The 19382-nt window shown below is 38.0% G+C and overlaps 1 protein-coding gene across 1 annotated transcript in view; it reads right to left on the bottom strand.

Moving 5' to 3' along the window:
* Nucleotides 1-19382, bottom strand: part of SLC30A9 (solute carrier family 30 member 9) — a 79947-nt gene that overhangs the window by 54603 nt on the left and 5962 nt on the right. Inside the window, exon 2 of the mRNA XM_040238110.1 lies at nucleotides 13646-13798. Within this exon, the coding sequence (XP_040094044.1) occupies nucleotides 13646-13798 (153 nt within the window). The remainder of the gene's footprint in view (nucleotides 1-13645; nucleotides 13799-19382) is intronic.

Below are 19382 nucleotides of genomic sequence, written 5' to 3'. Positions count from 1 at the left end.
ACCAAGCTAAACCCGAGGATTTATCTTAGGAATGAAAGAGTAGTTAAGCATTGTTGTTCAGTTGCTAAGCCATGTCTGACTCTTCTGCAACTCCGTGGACTACAGCCCGCCAGGCTCCTCTGTCCAGGGCGTCTTCCAGGCCAGAGTTCTGGAGCCTACGGCCATCTCCTTCGCCCGAGGGTCTTCCTGCCCCAGGGACAGAACCTGCATCTCCTGCACTGGCAGGGAGGGCTCTTCACAACTGAGCTCCCAGGGAAGCCCAGGTAAACATTAGAAAATCTATTAACTCCTCTCATTAACAGCTGGAAGGAAAAAAAACTGTAGAATCATTTCAGGAGCTAACCAAAAAGCACTTAATAAAATTCAGCACCCATGCAAGTTTCAAACCTTTTTAAGAAAAATTAGGACAAAAGTCATTTCCTTGGAGGGTAAAGCAAACCTGTAACAAACATTGTATTCAATGGTAAAAATTCAGATGCATCCCTTTAAAACAAGGAACAAAACAAGGACACATGGTGTTGATTTTTCCACCCCCAAACTGTTCCAGAGATACTCTTCAATGAAGAAAGGATGACTATTAAATGGTTATTGGAACAATGGTACAACCCTCCCCACTTCAAAAAACTGTAATCTACCTCATACCATAAACAATCAATTCCAGGAAAATTAATGATTAAAGACTAAGGCATTTATATGATTAGGTGGCACTAGTGGTAAAAAACCCATCTGCCAAGGCTGGAGACACAAGGGATGAAGGTTCAGTTTCTGGGTTGGGAAGATCCCCTGGAGGAGGAAATGGCAACCCACTCCAGTATTCTTGCCTGGGAAATCCCATAGACAGAGAGCCTGGCAGGCTACAGTCCATAGGGTCGCAAAGAATAGGACACGACTGAGGCAACTTAGCATGCACACATGATTAACAGACAACAATACATAAAGAAAAGAAAGCTTCAAACTGGGCAACTGTATTTCCAACAGACAAAGGATAAGTATGAAGAATATTTAAGAGTTCCTCCAAATGTGTTAAGAAAAAGACAACCCATTAGAAAGACAGAACGGGGCAGAACACAAGAACAAACTTGCACAGGAAAGGAAATACAAATAACCAATAAACATATGAAGAGATGATAGCCTCGTTATTAACAGAATCCAAATGAAATCCAAGATGCCATTTAACAACCACTGGATTTGAAATATGAGAAGTATGATAATACATAATGTTGGCAAGGGTATGGCGCAATGGTAACTCATACACTACTGGCTGAAATACAAACAGGTACAATAATCTTGATAAACAAATTGGCATTATCTAATGTAGCTGAACACAAGCATAACCTACAACTTAGCAATTCTATTTCTAGGTTAACATGCTTGGCACACAGAAACTTGTACAAGGGTATAAAAAGATGAGCATTCAAAGCAGTACTGTGTTCTGTTGTTTCAAACTGCAAACAATCCAAACATCCACAGGCATGAGAACAAAGAAACCATGTTATATTCATTCAGCAGCATTCCGTACCTCAGTAAAGAAGAAAAAACATAATAATGGCTATCTTTCTTTGCACCTTTACTATTAAGGTAACTGCAAGCACTATTTAAGTACTTAATGTGCATCAACTCATTTAATTCACACAACAGCCCCAAAAGTACATGCTGTAATTATCTCAATGAAAATTAATCAACTAGACACATATACAACTAAGATAAATCATGGCAAAAAATTTAATGAAAAAATAAATCACAGAAGAATACATACAATAAACTATCACAATAAAGTAAGCTAAACAATTAAGGACATATACAATTGTCTAAATCTATTCCTTTTTTTTAAACTCAAGAGATTGAAACACAAAATTCAGGACAGTCACACGTATACAAAGGGTGAAAGGAACTATGAAAAGAAGTATTAAGGATAACAAGAATGTAATCAAAAATGCAAGGTTAGGTTAGGTGGTAAATTACAAGGTTAGGAGGAAAATTATAGGTGTTGACTACATATATTCTTATACATGTATCAAGTATTTTGTAATAAAAACCTCATCCTTAAAATATCTTCCCTTATTATATTTATATCCTCATTCAATAATAAAATAACATTTTTGAGCCTATTAATAGTAGCTTACATTTACGAACTATTTGCCATGTGCCATATACAGTACTACGCCCTTTACATGCATTATTTCACTTAATCCTCACAAAGCTGCTCTGAGGTAAGTACTATTATTATCTTCATCTTATTCATCTTATTTGGAACTTCACTCAATGTCACATAGCTAGTATTTTAAATATGGAAGCACAGTCAGGATTAAAACCCAAGTCATTTTATTAGTCTATTCATTTAACCACTTTCCTAAACTGCCTCTATATTTAAAATAATATTTGGTTTATAAGTTGATATTTGTATGTTTCAGGAAAAGAGGATAGAAGTGAAAACTGGATCAGCAGTGTGGAGATCACTGGTAACCTTTTGACAACAGAAGTTTCAGCAGAAAGAGTAGTGATGAGGTAGAGGTGAGAAAGGGAGATGAGACAGTAAAAGCAATCTCTGGACTTTCAGTAAGAGCTGGAAAAGAGAATGGAATCAAGGAATCATTATTTATCAAAAATAAAATAATGATTTTATTTTTATAGAGGTGGCAGTAATGAAATAGGGAAAATAATTATTTCTACATATGTAGCATATGCATCTATATAAATGATAGGCAACACCATGAAACCTAACCTGGTTACCTGATTTAGACTTCTGCCACCTTACTGTCTGTCTTTGGTTTACCATCCTTTTTTTTCTTGCTTTTATTTTTAATTTGCCTTTTTGGCCATCTGTTAGATTGATAAAATTTTCTATATTCTCCTCTCACCCCACCTCCATGCTGGTTTTTGAATTTACAAGATTAAAGTTCTACTGTTTTCATGATTTCATTTAGAAATTTAACATACATGCTTTCCTATAAATCTTCCTAATCATCTGTAAGGTTATTCACCATCTCTACCTTCCTCTGAACAAGAAAAATATCTTTAACCATTCAGATTTCTTTTATCTTACTACTCTAAAATTTTAGCATTTAATATAAAGTTTACTTTTACTATCAATAACTTTATTGACACACTTGAACTATTTCTTGCTCTTCACTGTCCCAACCCTTCTTTCTCTGAGTTTACTCTGCAATCTGTAAGAAACACGTATCTGAACAGTTGTGTTTTTTTTAACATGGGTAGTTTAGTAGTAAATGATAAATCATCTTTGCATGTGAAATGTTATTTTGCCTTTCCCCTGGAATGATTATTTACACACTCAGTTGCGTCCAACTCTTTGCGACCGTCAGGCTTCTCTGTCTGTGGAATTCTCCAGGCAAGAATACTGGAGTGGGTAGCCATCTCCTTCCCCAGGGGATCTTCCCAAGCCAGGGACTGAACCTTCATCTCCTGCACTGGCAGGCAGATTCTTTACCACTAGTGCTACCTGGGAAGCCCAAGAGCCCGTAAGATTGTACTTTTTAGATGAAATAATCCTTTTAAAGACCCAATGATTATTTAGACCATGTAAAATTCTAGGGAACACTTATTTTCCTCTGATCATTTCATGGACAGTACTTCAAATCATTCCTCCTTTATTTTCTGCATATTGTTGGAGATAAAAAGTCTACTTCAAAAGAGTAATAACAATTGTACTAACAACAGCCTGACTTTTTGGAAGCTAAGTTAGGTTGTTTCTTTTTCAGTTTTGAAATCTATGGATTTCTTTTCACTTATCCTGTTTAGTACTAAAAGAGTACTTTTGATCTGAAGATTGATTTTCTCAAATTCTGAAAAATTCTCATCCATTCTCTCTTTATATATAATTCCTCCATACTCTCTCTCTCTGAAATGCCTGTTGAATATGAGCTAAAGATTCACGCCTTTCAAAATCTTTTTCATTTTTTTGGAGAATCTTTTTTACTTTCTTATGCACATTCAGAATGAATTTCAATTTACTAATTCTCTACTTGACTATAGCTATTCAATATATTATATTCTTATTTTAATGACCACACTTTCATTTCTAGGCATTCTCACTGGCTCTTCCAGATCTACTTGTTATGCTTTTATTTCTGCCAGTTTGTATTTCAAAATATGGGTACTTCATTTATTCTTTTGAGGATATTAAACTTATTTGAAGCAATTTGGGCTGTTATTTTAAAATTATCTGGAGTTAATTCATATTTGATTATTGATTTTGTTGGTTTTCTTGTGCTAGAATTCTTTGTGCATTTTTTACTGAGATATAATTGACATAAGGTTAAGGTGTATAATATATTGATTTGATTAATTTATATATTACAATATGATCCTTCATGTACTTCTGAATTTTGGATTTTGCAGTCTTATTCTGAATAGGATATATTGTTTTACTCTCTTCATGATCTATTGCCCAGAACTCAATCCAACCCTTCTGTCCTGAACCAGATCTCACTGCTAGTGTGAAATAACTATGCTCCAGTTTAGTATGCCAGCCAGCAAAAACGTTTAAGTTCCTGTTCTTTCTGCTGCCTCTACCTACCCTACAGCCTCCTATAACCCAGAGCCCCAGATAACCAATCGAAGAGGCTAGCTTCAGCCTCATACAGAAGGGTGGATGGTAAATTCACACACCGAGTCTGGTATGCATGTAGCACTTACAGATCCATTATCCCAAAGGAGCCAAACTTCTGGCTGCCAGTGCCTGCTTACAAACCCAGAGGCCAGTATCTTCTGCTTCAATTCTTGGACACATCTTTTTTTGAGTCCACTTACTTCTTCAGTTTTCTCTTTGTATATTCAGTCTATCACACCAGTAAGTGAGAAGTTGAATGGTTACCTCAGAGCATTCTTTCAACAATGCTATTGCTATCTGATCCAAATTTCTGCCAATCCATTGATTTACCTTCTTTTAACACCTTATGGCAGAAAGTGAAGAGGAACTACAAAGAGTGAAAGAGAAGAGTGAAAAAGTTGGTTTAAAGCTCAACATTCAGAAAACTAAGATCATGGCACCTGGTCTCATTACTTCATGGGAAACAAACAGGGAAACAGTGGAAACAGTGTCAGACTTTATTTTGGGGGGCTCCAAAATCACTGCAGATGGTGATTGCAACCATGAAATTAAAAGACACTTACTCCTTGGAAAAAAAGTTATGATCAACCTAGACAGCATATTCAAAAGCAGAGACATTACTTTGCCGACTAAGGTCCATCCAGTCAAGGCTATGGTTTTTCCTGTGGTCATGTATGGATGTGAGAGTTGGAACGTGAAGAAAGCTGAGCACCAAAGAACGGATGCTTTTAAACTGCGGTGTTGGAGAAGACGCTTGAGAGTCCCTTGGACTGCAAGGAGATCCAACCAGTCCATTCTAAAGGAGATCAGCCCTAGGATTTCTTTGGAAGGAATGATGCTAAAGCTGAAACTCCAGTACTCTGGCCACCTCATGCAAAGAGTTGACTTATTAGAAAAGACTCTGATGCTGGGAGGGGTTGGGGGCAGGAGAAGGGGACAACAGAGGATGAGATGGCTGGATGGCAACACCGACTCAATGGACGTGAGTCTGAGTGAACTCCGAGAGACGGTGACGGGCAGGGAGGCCTGGCGTGCTTCGATTCACGGCGTCACAGAGTTGGACATGACAGAGCGACTGAACTGAACGCTCTTATGTATAAATTAAATATCAACAGAACAGGCACTTAACAAAAACAAAACTCTTCAAAATATAAGCAAAAAAACTTACCTGTAATATTTAGTATATTTCTCAATTATTCTTCAGGGAAAGCCACTGGGGAAATGACTTAACATGGTATATTATGTTTTCATAACTAAAACATGTACAGAAAATCCAAAAAGGCTTTATTTTCACTATTCATCAGATTCTAAGTTATGATGACACACTGGTTAAAAACAAACAAAGAAGGGGCCTAAAAACACTTCTATTTAATTAGTAACTATGGCTTCCAACATTTGACATTGATCAGTTAAATGACTGATATTTCATTTCTGTCTGGCTATATAGCAAACAAATTCTAAAGCATCTTTATCTACAGAATCTATGTATTAATTACTTAAAATTTTGTTTAGGGGAATAGAGCCTTGGGCAGACAAAAGTGAAGGGATGAGGTGGTAGAATATTAAGCTTTGAACACTCATCTAGTGTGTGAACAACTAAAATCTACTATCTAAAATTTCACAGACAGCTGTTCTTTCTACAGTGATCAAAGTCATTCAAATAAATCACATAAAATGAGGTGCTCTAATACTGATATTTTTGGATATTCTTCTTACCACAAACTGTCTAGATATTACTAAATATATAGTGTTAAGACTCACAAACAAGAAATACTAGTAACAAGCTCAAACACATATAGGAATACTTTTTTTACATATCACCATCTTAATAAATTTACACTGGATCACTGGAACAGAATCTTGATGATTTCAATAAGCAACCAGACATGCTATCCATGAATATCTCCAGACATTTAGTTTTAAGCTCAAGCTCTGGCTGTTTGCCACACATCTGCTGTCATTAGCAAAATTAAAACTGATTTTACTAAAATTTAAAACATCTGAATGCTCCTTAAAAACTTAACGATCCCTTAGCAAGTCTCTGCCTCTTAATGAGCTGTTTCTGACTTTATCATGTGATTTGAATTATTCAAAAGTCAATCTCAAACTCTTAAATATACAAATTTTCTTTCAATCAAGCAATTACTTGCTGTCTATCTGATGGCTGGTGGTTTAGTCACAAAGTTGTGTCCGACTCTTGCAACCCCATGGACTGTAGCCTGCCAGGCTTCTCTGTCCATGGGATTCTCCAGGTAAGAATACTGGAGTGGGTTGCCATTTCCTTCTCCAATCTGATGCCTAACAAGGTCTAATCTGGCCTAAGAAAATTCTGAAAAATTGAGCCCAAAATAAAACCATCAGTAAACAACACAGTCATAGTCTAATAGAATAAACTAATATTTAAATTTCACAAGTCAGCAGAGAAAAAAGAAACTGAGTCACAGATTTCAATTTCAGCACTCTGTAAAGTGGAACCAACATTAAATATCTTTGCCTGAGTCAATGTTCACCTCACAATAAATAGCATTATAACATGTTGTACCTTTAATTACATTATTCTACGGCCTGTTTCTTCTCCCATCTCAATGTTCTAAATAACTGTGCTTATTTCTGGAACTTAGGGACACATGATCCTCTCCATTCCTTCATCCTCTAATATCAGACTCTCAATATTTACCCCAGGAGTTCTCCATCACGAGGAAAAGGAAGAAACTCACTAAAAGTGGATAATAAGCCCAAAGAGAGGATGCGGCTTGGGGAAAAGGATGAAAAACAGGCACGATAAACTGTCTTGCAGTATCTCATTGTGCACACTGTTCACTGAACCCAAGGCAGGTAAGGTGCAAGCTAAGAGGTTGGAAGAAAATTAGAAGAGCCGTAGAAACTGCAGACGTGTTTATTCTCTCCAGGCTGGCACAGCAGCCGTAGCAGCAGCAGACATGCTGTATTCTCTCCTCTCGTGCTTGACCCAGTGGACACAGCCGTAACACAGCCTCACCACCATAATGCAACCATAACGTAGCCCCAAGGGCTTTTTCAGCTGGAGCTTATATATACATGCATACAAAACAAAAGCATGGTAGCCTGTGGCCAAGTGGTTACCTTGTCACGTCCATGCACAGTGCTATAAGTGAGCTCAGCTGTTATATAATCATTATTTACAAAACGTGGGGCAAGAGTGAGAGGGTGTGGAGCGAGAGAGCCTGACCACTGCCATCTTGGATAATTTGCTCTTTCCCTGCTGCTGCTACTGCTGCTAAGTTGCTTCAGTCGTGTCTGACTCTGTGCGACCCTAGACAGCAGCCCACCAGGCTCCCCCGTCCCTGGGATTCTCCAGGCAAGAACACTGGAGTGGGTTGCCATTTCCTTCTCCAATGCATGAAAGTGAAAAGTGAATGTGAAGTCACTCAGTCGTGTCCAACTCTTTGCAATCCCACTGACTGCAGCCCACCAGGCTCCTCCATCCATGGGATTCTCCAGGCAAGAGGACTGGAGTGGGGTGCCATTGCCTTCTCCGACTCTTTCCCTAGATAAACATAAACACAGGTTTCTCAAGGAATCTGTAAAATCTTTCCTGTGAAAGACATCCAACTAAAGGAAAGATGGTCTTGAAATGTTTATTATTCTTCAAACACTCTTCTCCTAACACCATCCTCTCCTTGGCTTTTCTCCTACCTCTCCAGGCTGTTCCTCCTCAACTATTCTTTGCAAGCTTCTCCTCTTCCACCTGTCCCTTACTCACTGGAGATTTCAGACTAGCTCTTATCTCCCCAATCTAAACTCTCCGCCTGTACTGTCTCAAACACACTCATGACTTCAGTGACCACCTGGGTACAGTTAAAAACTCCTAAATCTTTATCCCCAGGTTAGAACTCTATGCATTTAGTCATTTACAAAATTTATTAAACCCCTACTAAAAGCAGAGACATTACTTTGCCAACAAAGGTCCGTCTAGTCAAGGCTATAGTTTTTCCAGTGATCATGTATGGATGTGAGAGTTGCACTATAAAGAAAGCTGAGGGCAGAAGAATTGATGCTTTTGAACTGTGATGTTGGAGAAGACTCTTGAGAGTCCCTTGGACTGCAAGGAGATCCAACCAGTCCATTCTAAAGGAGACCAGTCCGGGGTGTTCATTGGAAGGACTGATGTTGAAGCTGAAACTCCAATACTTTGGCCACTTGATGCAGAGAGCTGACTCACTGGAAAAGACCCTGATGCTGGGAAAGATTGAGGGCAGGAGGAAAAGGGAACGGCAGAGGATGAGATGGTTGGATGGCATCACTGACTCAATGGACGTGGGTTTGGGTGAACTCCAGGAGTTGGTGATGGACAGGGAGGCCTGGCATGCTGCAGTTCATGGGGTCGCAAAGAGTCAGACACGACTGAGCAACTGAATTGAACTGAACTGAACTATATGCAAACCACTCTAAGCACTGACGGAGAAGGCAACCCCACCCCACTCCAGTACTCTTGCCTGAAAAATCCCATGGATGGAGTAGCATGGTGTGCTGCAGTCCATGGGGTCACTAAGAGTTGGACATAACTGAGTGACTTCATTTCACTTTTCACTTTCATGCACTAGAGAAGGAAATGGCAACCTACTCCAGTGTTCTTGCCTGGAGAATCCTAGGGAAGGGGGAGCCTGGTGGGCTGCCATCTATGGGGTCACACAGAGTCGGACACAATTGAAGCAACTTAGCAGCAGCAGCAGCTAAGCACTGAAGTTCCTGCTATGATGAGGTTTGGAAACAAGGGAAAAAATAAATAAAACAGATACTGAAAATATCAGTCAGTAATAAGTGATGTCCACACAGAGAATTAAAATTAGTGTAATATCAAGGACTGACTGGGTGTGCAGAGTTGACATGTCATGTAAGATGTAAATTACCAAAAGGCGTCAGCCAGATGAAGAAGGGCATCTTGGAAAGTTAAAGCAACTAGAACAAACACCCTGTAACAAGAACAAGCTTGGTATTTTCTTATTTTCTAAGAGCCAAAAGGAAAATGCTTTGACTGAAATATTATGAGAAAGTGAGAGTAGAAGCAAGGAGCCCAGAGAGGCTACTGCAGCGATCCAGCCAAAGAGATGATGTCTCACGCTAGAAAAGTAGTATAACAACTGCCTACTAGTACTCATCTGTTAAAATGCCCCAGAGGCATCTACAATTCAGAGGTCCAAGACTGACCCCTCAACTTCTCATTAACACACATTCCAGCTTTGGTATTTCTACTTTTAGAAGTCAATGAAATCACCAACACAAAAGCCAGTCAAATCCAATAACCACGCATTGTCCTTTATGGACTCTTTTAGTCCACCAAATTCAATCAAGTCAGTTATTCAGCTCCTAAATTACCTTGCATTCACCTACTCCCTTAAGGAAATCATTGCCACTAACCTAGTCTAGAGCCTCATTCACATCCGTTTTCAGTCCCTTCCTTTGCAATCTATTTTCCAGTCTGCATCTAGTCATCTTTCTAAAATCTTATATATGATTAAATACTTCCTGTACTCAAAATATTCCAACGGATTCCCACTGCCTCCAAAACAGTCCACACTCCTGAACAAAACCCTGATCTGACTACTGTTTACCTCTTGAGTTGCACCCCTTTCCAAACTACGAACCCCACCATGAGGTACCCTGCTCACGAGTCTGGTCACAAGGAGTTGCGTGCAGTGTTATCTTTTTCCCACCATTCATCACACCAATGCCTGCTGTCAGGCCACTAGTTAGATATCATTTCCCTATGGGAGCCTTCCCAGCCAGTCGACCCAGGTGTCCCTCCAGGACATAGTACTTCTTCCACCAGAGTACTTCCTATACTTGTTTTGCTTAATTTTCTGTTTCAGTAATAAAAAATATAAACTCATTCTCATGTACTGCCATATAAAAAGTGCTCAATAAATACTTCTTCAATAAATTAATGAATAAATAAAGACTTCTTTTTAATGCTGCACAGTGGACTAGATATCCTGAAAAAGTATCTTTTCAAATGCACTGCTAAGCTACCAAAATGATCTGAAGGGGGCAAAAATGAAGAGAAAGCAGGATCTCTATAGAATAAGAGAGCACACCAAAGTCAGTTTTTTCCCTGATGATTTCTACAGTTATGCCAAGTGTCTAGCTTTTTTTCTGGGTATCTCCTGTTAGAGTCTCCATCTCTAGCAAAATTCTCTAGAATTCTGGTAACAGGAGATACCCAGAAACAAAGGTAGACAAGGCATAACTGTGACCTAAAAAACACACATGGGGCTTCCCGGATGGCTCAGTGGTAAAGAATCTGCCTGCCAATGTAGGAGATGCTTAGGGTTTGATCCCTGGGTTGGGAAGATCCCCTGGAGAAGGAAAAGGCAACCCACTCCAGTATTCTTGCCTGGAAAATCCCATGAACAGAGGAGGCTGGCAGGCTACATTCCATGGTGTTGCAGAGTCAGACACAACTGAGTGATTACACAACAAGAAAAAACACAGAAAAGGAGTCAGCAAGGAAGTAAGCCTGCCCCGACTTTTGTGTTAAGTAGTGGAGAATAAAAAACTCCCCTGAAAATCCAAGGGATAAGGCAGCTCACACAAGTTTACAGTCTGAATTCATGCTGCTAACATGGTCTTAAGCTGATAATTTAATTTAATGTGGTCCTAAGTTGTATCCCCAGCAGCTAAGAGAGGAAAATGCAAACTCTCTATGCAGGAACACATCCTCAATCAGAGACATCAAATAGTTCAAAGATACTAAACTACATGGAAAATGAAAAATTCTGTTTAAAAACAGATCATCATGAATGAAAGCAGGAAATGGAGGAAAAAGGTAATACAGTAAAAACCAAAATATTTCAGATAGCAGAATTTTCAGTCATAGAATATAAAACAGCTATGTTTAATGTCTAATAAAAGGGAAGTTTGAAAACACACAAGAGACCAACCAAGCAAGCTGAAAAATAAAAATACACAATTTCTAGAAATGAAAAATATAATCATTAAAATTAAAAACCCAACATGGTACCAACCAGCAGATTAGAGGCAACTACTAAAAGAGAATTCATACACTACGTAGACCTAAGAAAATAATCCAGGAGTCAGGCCAGAAAGATAAAGAAATACAAAGTATGTCAGAGAGGTTTAGAGACATGGAAAATTATGCAGTAAATATTTCAGATTTCTTAACAGAGTTCCAAAGGAGAACAGAGAATTGAGAGGTGGTAATAATACACACTTCAAGGGATGCATGCTAAGTCAGTTCATTTGTGTCAGACTGTTTGCAACCCTATGGACTGTAGCCCGCCAGGCTCCTCTGTCCATAGTATTCTCCAGGCAAGAATACTGGAGTGGGCTGCCATGCCCTCCTCCAGGGGATCTTCCTGACAGAGGAATGGAACCCAGGCCCCCTGTGGCTCTTGCACTGTAGGCAGATTCCTAACCGCTGAGCCACTGGGGAAGCCCAGGGACAGTGGCAGAGAACTGCAGAATTCCAGAATCGCAGGAAAATGACAATTCTCGGATCCAGGAAGCCCAACAAATCTCAGGCAAGGTAATACTTTACTCATTTCATAGTAAAACTAAACTTTACACCAAAGAAAAAGACTTTCAAAATAAAGTTAAATTTTAAAAGCAAACAGAAAAGACATGAAAACAAAGGCATGATATCTGACTTCTCAGCAGTAACAGTGTCAGCGGAAAGACAATGGAATAAGCTATGTATTAAATGTGCCTTTACCATGAAAGAGTCTCACCTAAAGAAATTTCTATAGGATGTATCAACACATCAGAAAGAAAAGCAGAGACATAAGAAAAGATGGTTAACAAAGATTTTAGATTAAAAATTTAAACAAATAATGGTATAAACTTTAGAGAAGAAAAAGAGAGGAGAACAGATGCTACCAGCCAGCAAATAACAAGTAAGTTCAGAACAGGCAACCAGAGTGAACATTCCAAACCATTTGTATGTTTCAGAAGGAAAGTAAACTTTCCAATTACCCTTAGACTTAGCACATACATAAAGCATATACCTCCCAAGCAAGTGTGTATATGTTTGTGTATATGAGGGAAAGGGGATAATGGAATAAGAAAAATAAGATTTTATTAGGAGGCAAAAAAAAGTAATTAAACACACACACACACACACACAGGGAAGCACATGATATAATGGCAGAAATATGTCCAAATATATCAACGACTGTAGCAAATGTAATCATACTAAACATTCCATTAAAAGACAAAGATTACCAAACTAGGACAAAAAAGCTTAAAGTCAAAGGACAGGAAAACTGGGAGACTGGAATTGACATATATATAACTATATAGTATTACATATAATACTATATTAGATAACTAATGAGGATCTAAAACAATTTAAAAATTAAAGATTAATGAGCAAAACAGCTAACTGGTCATTAAAAAATGATTAACAGGGGACTGCCCTGGTGGTCAGCGGCTAAGACTCCAAGCTCCAATGCAGGGGCCCAGGTTTGATCCCAGGTCAAAGAACTAGATCCACATGCTACAACTAAGGGTTTGCATGCAACAACTAAAAGACACATGTTGCAACCAGCAAGCTCACACACCACAACTAAGACCCAGCCCAGCCAGATACATATATATTTTTTTAAATGAACAGAATAAATACAAAGGAAGCAGAAAGGAGAATAGGTAAGAGCAGAAATTAATGAAATAGGAAACAAAAATACAATATAAAGATTGAGAGTCAAAAAATTATCACTTAGTAAAAACAATAAAATTGACAAAGCTCAGGCAAAATTAGTCAAGTAAACAAACACCACTAGGAATGAAAAAGAGTACATAGGCTATTTAAAAATGTATATAGAGAATATAATGAACTTTATATCAATAAATTAAAATTTTAGTTGAAGTGGATAAATTCCTGGGGAAAAAAATGGAACTTACCAAAATTGAGTCAAAAAGAAATAGGAAAATTAAAAGAAATTAAGTTAGCTCCTCATGAAAAACACACTAGTTCAGATGGTTTTACTTATAAGTTCTATCAAACATTCAAGGAACAATCTCATGCAAACTATTCCCGTATAAAGGGGAAAAAAACTATTTTAAAAGATTTATACATACCTGCTTCATCAAATGAAGGTACTTTTTCCATTTTCTGAGTTTGTGATCCCTGTCCTTCTTTCTGAACACTTGTGGAATACAACTTTACTTGATTCAGTGTACAGCACGGAACACTGTTTGAAAAGCTTCCAAATGTCACCAAACTCTGCCATTCTAAAAGAAAAAAATTTAAATTTCAAACAAACTAGTAATAAGGATTTTTATACCCAATAAAGCCTACCTATGATTAGAAAGAGAACAAAATAACAGTAAAATTTGCTCTCTGTAAATACCCAAATGCACAATGTTAAGCCACCCTTTCCATACAGGTGTTTCATTGGCCCTTAGGTATACAGCGTCTATATTCTGTAAAGAAAATATAAAGATAATATTCCTTCTTTTCTCATTTGCAAGTTTATATAGAAATTTTTTTAATTACATAAAGTCAAATAGAACATTTATATTATTCAGTTATTCTGAAGGTCTCTGGCATATAAAAGGTACTCTTTATTTTGTATGTTGGTTGCATGCTAAAAGAAAATGGCATAATATACCTTTCAGAATAAGAAGTCTGAAAGGAGAAAGGTCATGAGGGCTTTCTATTCAAAATTACATTGCGTCTTCCTTCTGCTAGCTGAAACTCGGTCCTCTTCCACTTCACAATCAATATGTGAATTATATGAATCAGTCATTCATACTGTCACTGATTTTTTTAAATCAGATAAATAAATCAACATTTATTTCCGAGAATCTAAAAGATGATGCTGTGAAAGTGCTGCACTCAGTATGTCAGCAGATTTGGAAAACTCAGGTTAAATTTAGGAATCTCAACTGAGATTCCTCAGTATATGGGAATTCTAATTGAGAGAAGAATAGAAGTCTAATTACAAAGCACTTTAGCTGCTGCCTCTGGGTTGATTGTGGGCTTTGGAGGGCTGAAATAGAAAAATGTAGTCCACATTTGCATCAAAGTGGTAGAAAAGTATATCTGTCTCTACTCTTGTGTGGCCCTATCTCCCTGTTACTTTTTATGCTGAGGACTGAAACTTGAAAACCTTGTTTAGGTGCAATTTATACATTTTCTAAAATATAGGTAAAATAGTGAAATTATATCATTAGAAACAGTCAAGTTAAGCATTTAAGAGTTCAAACTTTTATAACTGCTTAATAATGATCTTCCCAAGACGTTAATGCATGTATGTGCATGTATAGATTGCCTTCTGAAATCAAAGAAAATAAATATTTTTTTAATGGCTCAGAGAATTCATCAGGGACATCAATTACTGTGAATACCGAAGGTAATCTGAAAAGCATGAGGGACATAAGGCACCCTTAAGTATTCACTCAAATTTCAGGCTTAGAACTTGTCTTCTTGAAAAACTTCCTGATGCCAACTTAAATCTTTCATTTGGCAAATATTTGTTGAAGGCCCAGTATGGGGTGTTTTTTTTTTTTTGGTCATTTGCCGCTACTTATTAAAGGCTGAGTAAAGCAAATATATCAATGGATCTTCTTGCATATTAAAATAAATACGTCACTAAAGGTTAAAGCAAACTCTCCCTGGAAAACCACCCTCCAGGAAAGCATCTTCTTCACCACCACTACTGGTGTTCTGACTTGTCAGCCCTGTTCAAAGTATCTTTTGTGATTATTACCAAACAAAAACAATATATCACTAACATTTTTTTAACCCACTGATGAAATACCTCCATAGACATTGTGCTAAGGTGTTTAAAGAGGGATTACTACAGCCTAAAAGTCTTGCCTCAGAAGATGTCAATATATTCGTAACTTGATCCTCGATCTTGTTCAAAGTTCTCCTTAATTTTAAAAACATTATAGAAATTTTTAAATATATACAAAGGTAGAAAAAAACAGTACTATAAACATACATGTACTTATTACCTAGCTTCAACAATTATCAACTCATGGACAACTTTGTTGTATCTCTACCTCACCAATATGTCATTGACATATTAATTTGATGCAAATCTCAGACATAAAATAATTTCATTCATAAAACTTTCAGTATGCATTCTAAAAGATAAGAACTTTTTAAAACATAGGTATACCACCAGTGCAAGTAAAGAAAAAAAAAGCTTGATATCATGAAAATAGCCTCAATTTCCAATAATCTCAATTTTCTCAATTTCCAGTGTTATAATTTTTATATATCTATGAACAGATCCTAATTCAGTCCACATACCATAACTGAGTGCAATTGTGTGGTAGTGTGAGCATTCTTTGGCATTGCCTTTCTTTGGGATTAGAATGAAAACTGACCTTTTCTAGTCCTGTGGCCACTGCTGAGTTTTCCAAATTTGCTGACATATTGAGTGCAGCACTTTGACAGCATCATCATTTAGGATTTGAAATAGCTCAACTGGAATTCCATCACCTCCACTAGTTTTGTTCATAGTGATGCTTCCTAACGCCCACTTGACCTCACATTCCAGGATGTCTGGCTCTAGGTGAGTGATCACACCATGGTGATTATCTGGGTCATGAAGATCTTTTCTGTACAGTTCTTCTGTGTATTCCTGCCACCTCTTCTTAACATCTTCTGCTTCTCTTAGGTCCATACCATTTCTATCCTTTATTGAGCCCATCTTTCCATGAAGTGTTCCCTTGGTATCTATCTCTAATTTTCTTGAAGACATCTCTAATCTTTCCCATTCTATTGTTTTCCTCCATTTCTTTGCACTGATCACTGAGGAAGGCTTTCTTATCTTTCCTTGCTATTCTTTGGAACTCTGCATTCAAATGGGTCTATCTTTCCTTTTCTCCTTTGCTTCTCTTCTTTTCACAGCTATTTGTAAGACCTCCTCAGACAACCATTTTACCTTTTTGCATTTTTTGGGGGGATGGTCTTGATCCCTGTCTCCTGTACAATGTCACAAACCTCTGTCCATAGTTCATCAGGCACTCTATTAGATCTACTCCCTTAAATCTATTTCTCACTTCCACTGTTTAATTGTAAGGGATTTGATTTAGGTCATACCTGAATGGTCTAGTGATTCTCCCTACTTTCTTCAATTTAAGTCTGAGTTGGCAATAAGAATGCTCAAACTACCGCACAATTGCATTCATCTCACAAGCTAGTAAAGTAATGCTCAAAATTCTCCAAGCCAGGCTTCAGCAATATGTGAACAATGAACTTCCAGATGTTCAACCTGGTTTTAGAAAAGGCAGAGGAACCAGAGATCAAATTGCCAACATCCACTGGATCATGGAAAAAGCAAGAGAGTTCCAGAAAAACATCTATTTCTGCTTTATTGACTATGCCAAAGCCTTTGACTACGTGGATCACAATAACTGTGGAAAATTCTGAAAGAGATGGGAATATCAGACCACCTGAGCTACCTCTTGAAAAATCTGTATGCAGGTCAGGAAACAACAGTTAGAACTTGACATGGAACAGACTAGTTCCAAATAGGAAAAGGAGTACGTCAAGGCTGTATATTGTCACCATGCTTATTTAACTTATATGCAGAGTACATCATGAGAAACGCTGGGCTGGATGAAGCACAAGCTAGAATCAAGACTGCAGGGAGAAATAACAATAACCTCAGATATGCAGATGACATCACACTTAAGGCAGAAAGCGAAGAATAGCTAAAGAGCCTCTTGATGAAAGTGAAAGAGGAGAGTAAAAAAGTTGGTTTAATGCTCAACATTCAGAAAACTAAGATCATGGTATCTGGTCCCATCACTTCATGGAAAACAGATGGGGAAACAGTGGAAACAGCAGCTATTTTTCTAGGCTCCAAAATCACTGCAGATGGTGACTGCAGCCATGAAATTAAAAGACACTTACTCCTTTGAAGGAAAGTTATGACCAACCTAGACAGCATATTAAAAAGTAGAGACATTACTTTGCCAACAAAGGTCCATCTAGTCAAGGCTATGGTTTTTCCAGTGGTCATGTATGGATGTGAGAGTTGGGCTATAAAGAAAGCTAAGTGCTGAAGAATTGATGCTTTTGAACTGTGGTGTTGGAGAAGCCAACCAGTCCATCCTAAAGGAGATCGGTCCTAGGTGTTCATTGGAAGGACTGGTGCTAAAGCTGAAACTCCAATACTTTGGCCACCTGATGTGAATAGCTGACTCATTTGAAAAGACCCCGATGGTGGGAAGACTGAAGGCAGGTGGAGAAGGGGTCGACAGAGGATGAGATGGTTGGATGGCATCACCGACTAAATGGACATGAGTTTGGATAAACTCTGGGAGTTGGTGATGGACAGGGAGGCCTGGCGTGCTGCGATTCATGGGGTCACAGAGTTGGACATGACTGAGCGACTGAACTGAACCATAACTGGGTTTTTAAAAAATATTTATTTATTTGGCTGTGTCGGGCTTTAGTTGCATCACACAGGATCTTTCACTGCCATACATGGTCTCTCTAGTTGGGCACATGGGCTCCAGAGCTCACCAGCTTAGCTGCTCCAAGGCATGGGGATCTTAGTATCATCAGGGATCAGAGTCTCACTCTCAATAGTGAAAGTGAATAATCCTAGCCTCTGGACCACCAGGGAATTCCCAACTCCTGTGTCCCTGTGATACTACCTTAGTAACCTTGTTAGCTTCCTTGCTCACTGTTTCAAAAAGTTATTAAATTTTAACTTTAGAAGAGTTTCAGATATCAGCAACTTTCAAAGTACATATTTGGCATAATACAAGACTGAAACTGCAAGGAAACTGCAGAATATACAGGACAACATTTGACTCAATAAAATACACAGAATACCTAAAACACAGCAGTAGAAACTCAACTGTTCGTTGAATAAATTACTGAATTTGTTAATTAATTCTGGGAGGCAAAAAGATAGTTAAAAAAAAATATTACCCATCATTTATACCCTCACTTCAAGATGACTTCTAAAATAAGCTATGTTAAGCTATAGATTAGTCTTTAGTTCAGTGCTCACTACTCTATAGGTTGGAAAAGGAACTTCTCATTACTGTATATACAAGGGCTGTTTTTTCATCAAGACTGAAGAGCTAGGTATCTTATCAGTCTAACCCCAACAATCACTTTTCTCTGCTTTTATTTTACTGTTACTGTCTCTGCAGCTCCTAATGACATTACTACTGATCATCCCTTGTCCTCTCCAATCTGGTTTGTCACCTACCACTTACTCTGACTTTTGGAGGAAATTTGGCCTTCTTTTTCAGACTACAATACAAAAGACTCTCTTTCTGCCAGGCAACCCGACAATTCTATCTACTATATATGTTGCTTCTGCAATAACAATAACTAAAAAAACAAACAAAAAGATTTCTTAACGGTTTGAAATATTTTACTTTAGGCTAGTTTCAGGACAAGAGATAAACATGTACCTAAGTCTTTCAGAGATCAGTCTCTATATGTGAGACCACTACAGATAGATGGACCTAGACATTATCAAACTGAGTGAATTAAGTCAAACAGAGAAAGACAAATATCATATTGCTTATGTGTGGAATCTAAAAAGACGAAAATAAACTTCTTTACAAAGCAGACAGAGACTCACAGATATAGAAAACAAACCTGTAGTTACCAAAGTGAAAGTCACTCAGTTGTGTCCGACTCTTTGTGACCCCATGAACTATACAGTCTATGGAATTCTCCAGGCCAGAATACTGGAGTGGGTAGCCTTTCCCTTCTCCAGGGGATCTTCCCAACCTAGGGATCGAACCCAGGTCTCCTGCACTGCAGGCGGATTCTTTACAAGCTGAGCCACAAGGGAAGCTCTAGTTATGAAAGGAGGTAAATTAG

The sequence above is a fragment of the Oryx dammah genome, unplaced genomic scaffold, assembly GCF_014754425.2.
Source record: "Oryx dammah isolate SB20612 unplaced genomic scaffold, SCBI_Odam_1.1 HiC_scaffold_3, whole genome shotgun sequence".
Classification (NCBI taxonomy): domain Eukaryota; kingdom Metazoa; phylum Chordata; class Mammalia; order Artiodactyla; family Bovidae; genus Oryx; species Oryx dammah.
Note: the sequence above shows the minus strand (reverse complement) of the source record. Positions and strands in the feature narration are given on the sequence as shown.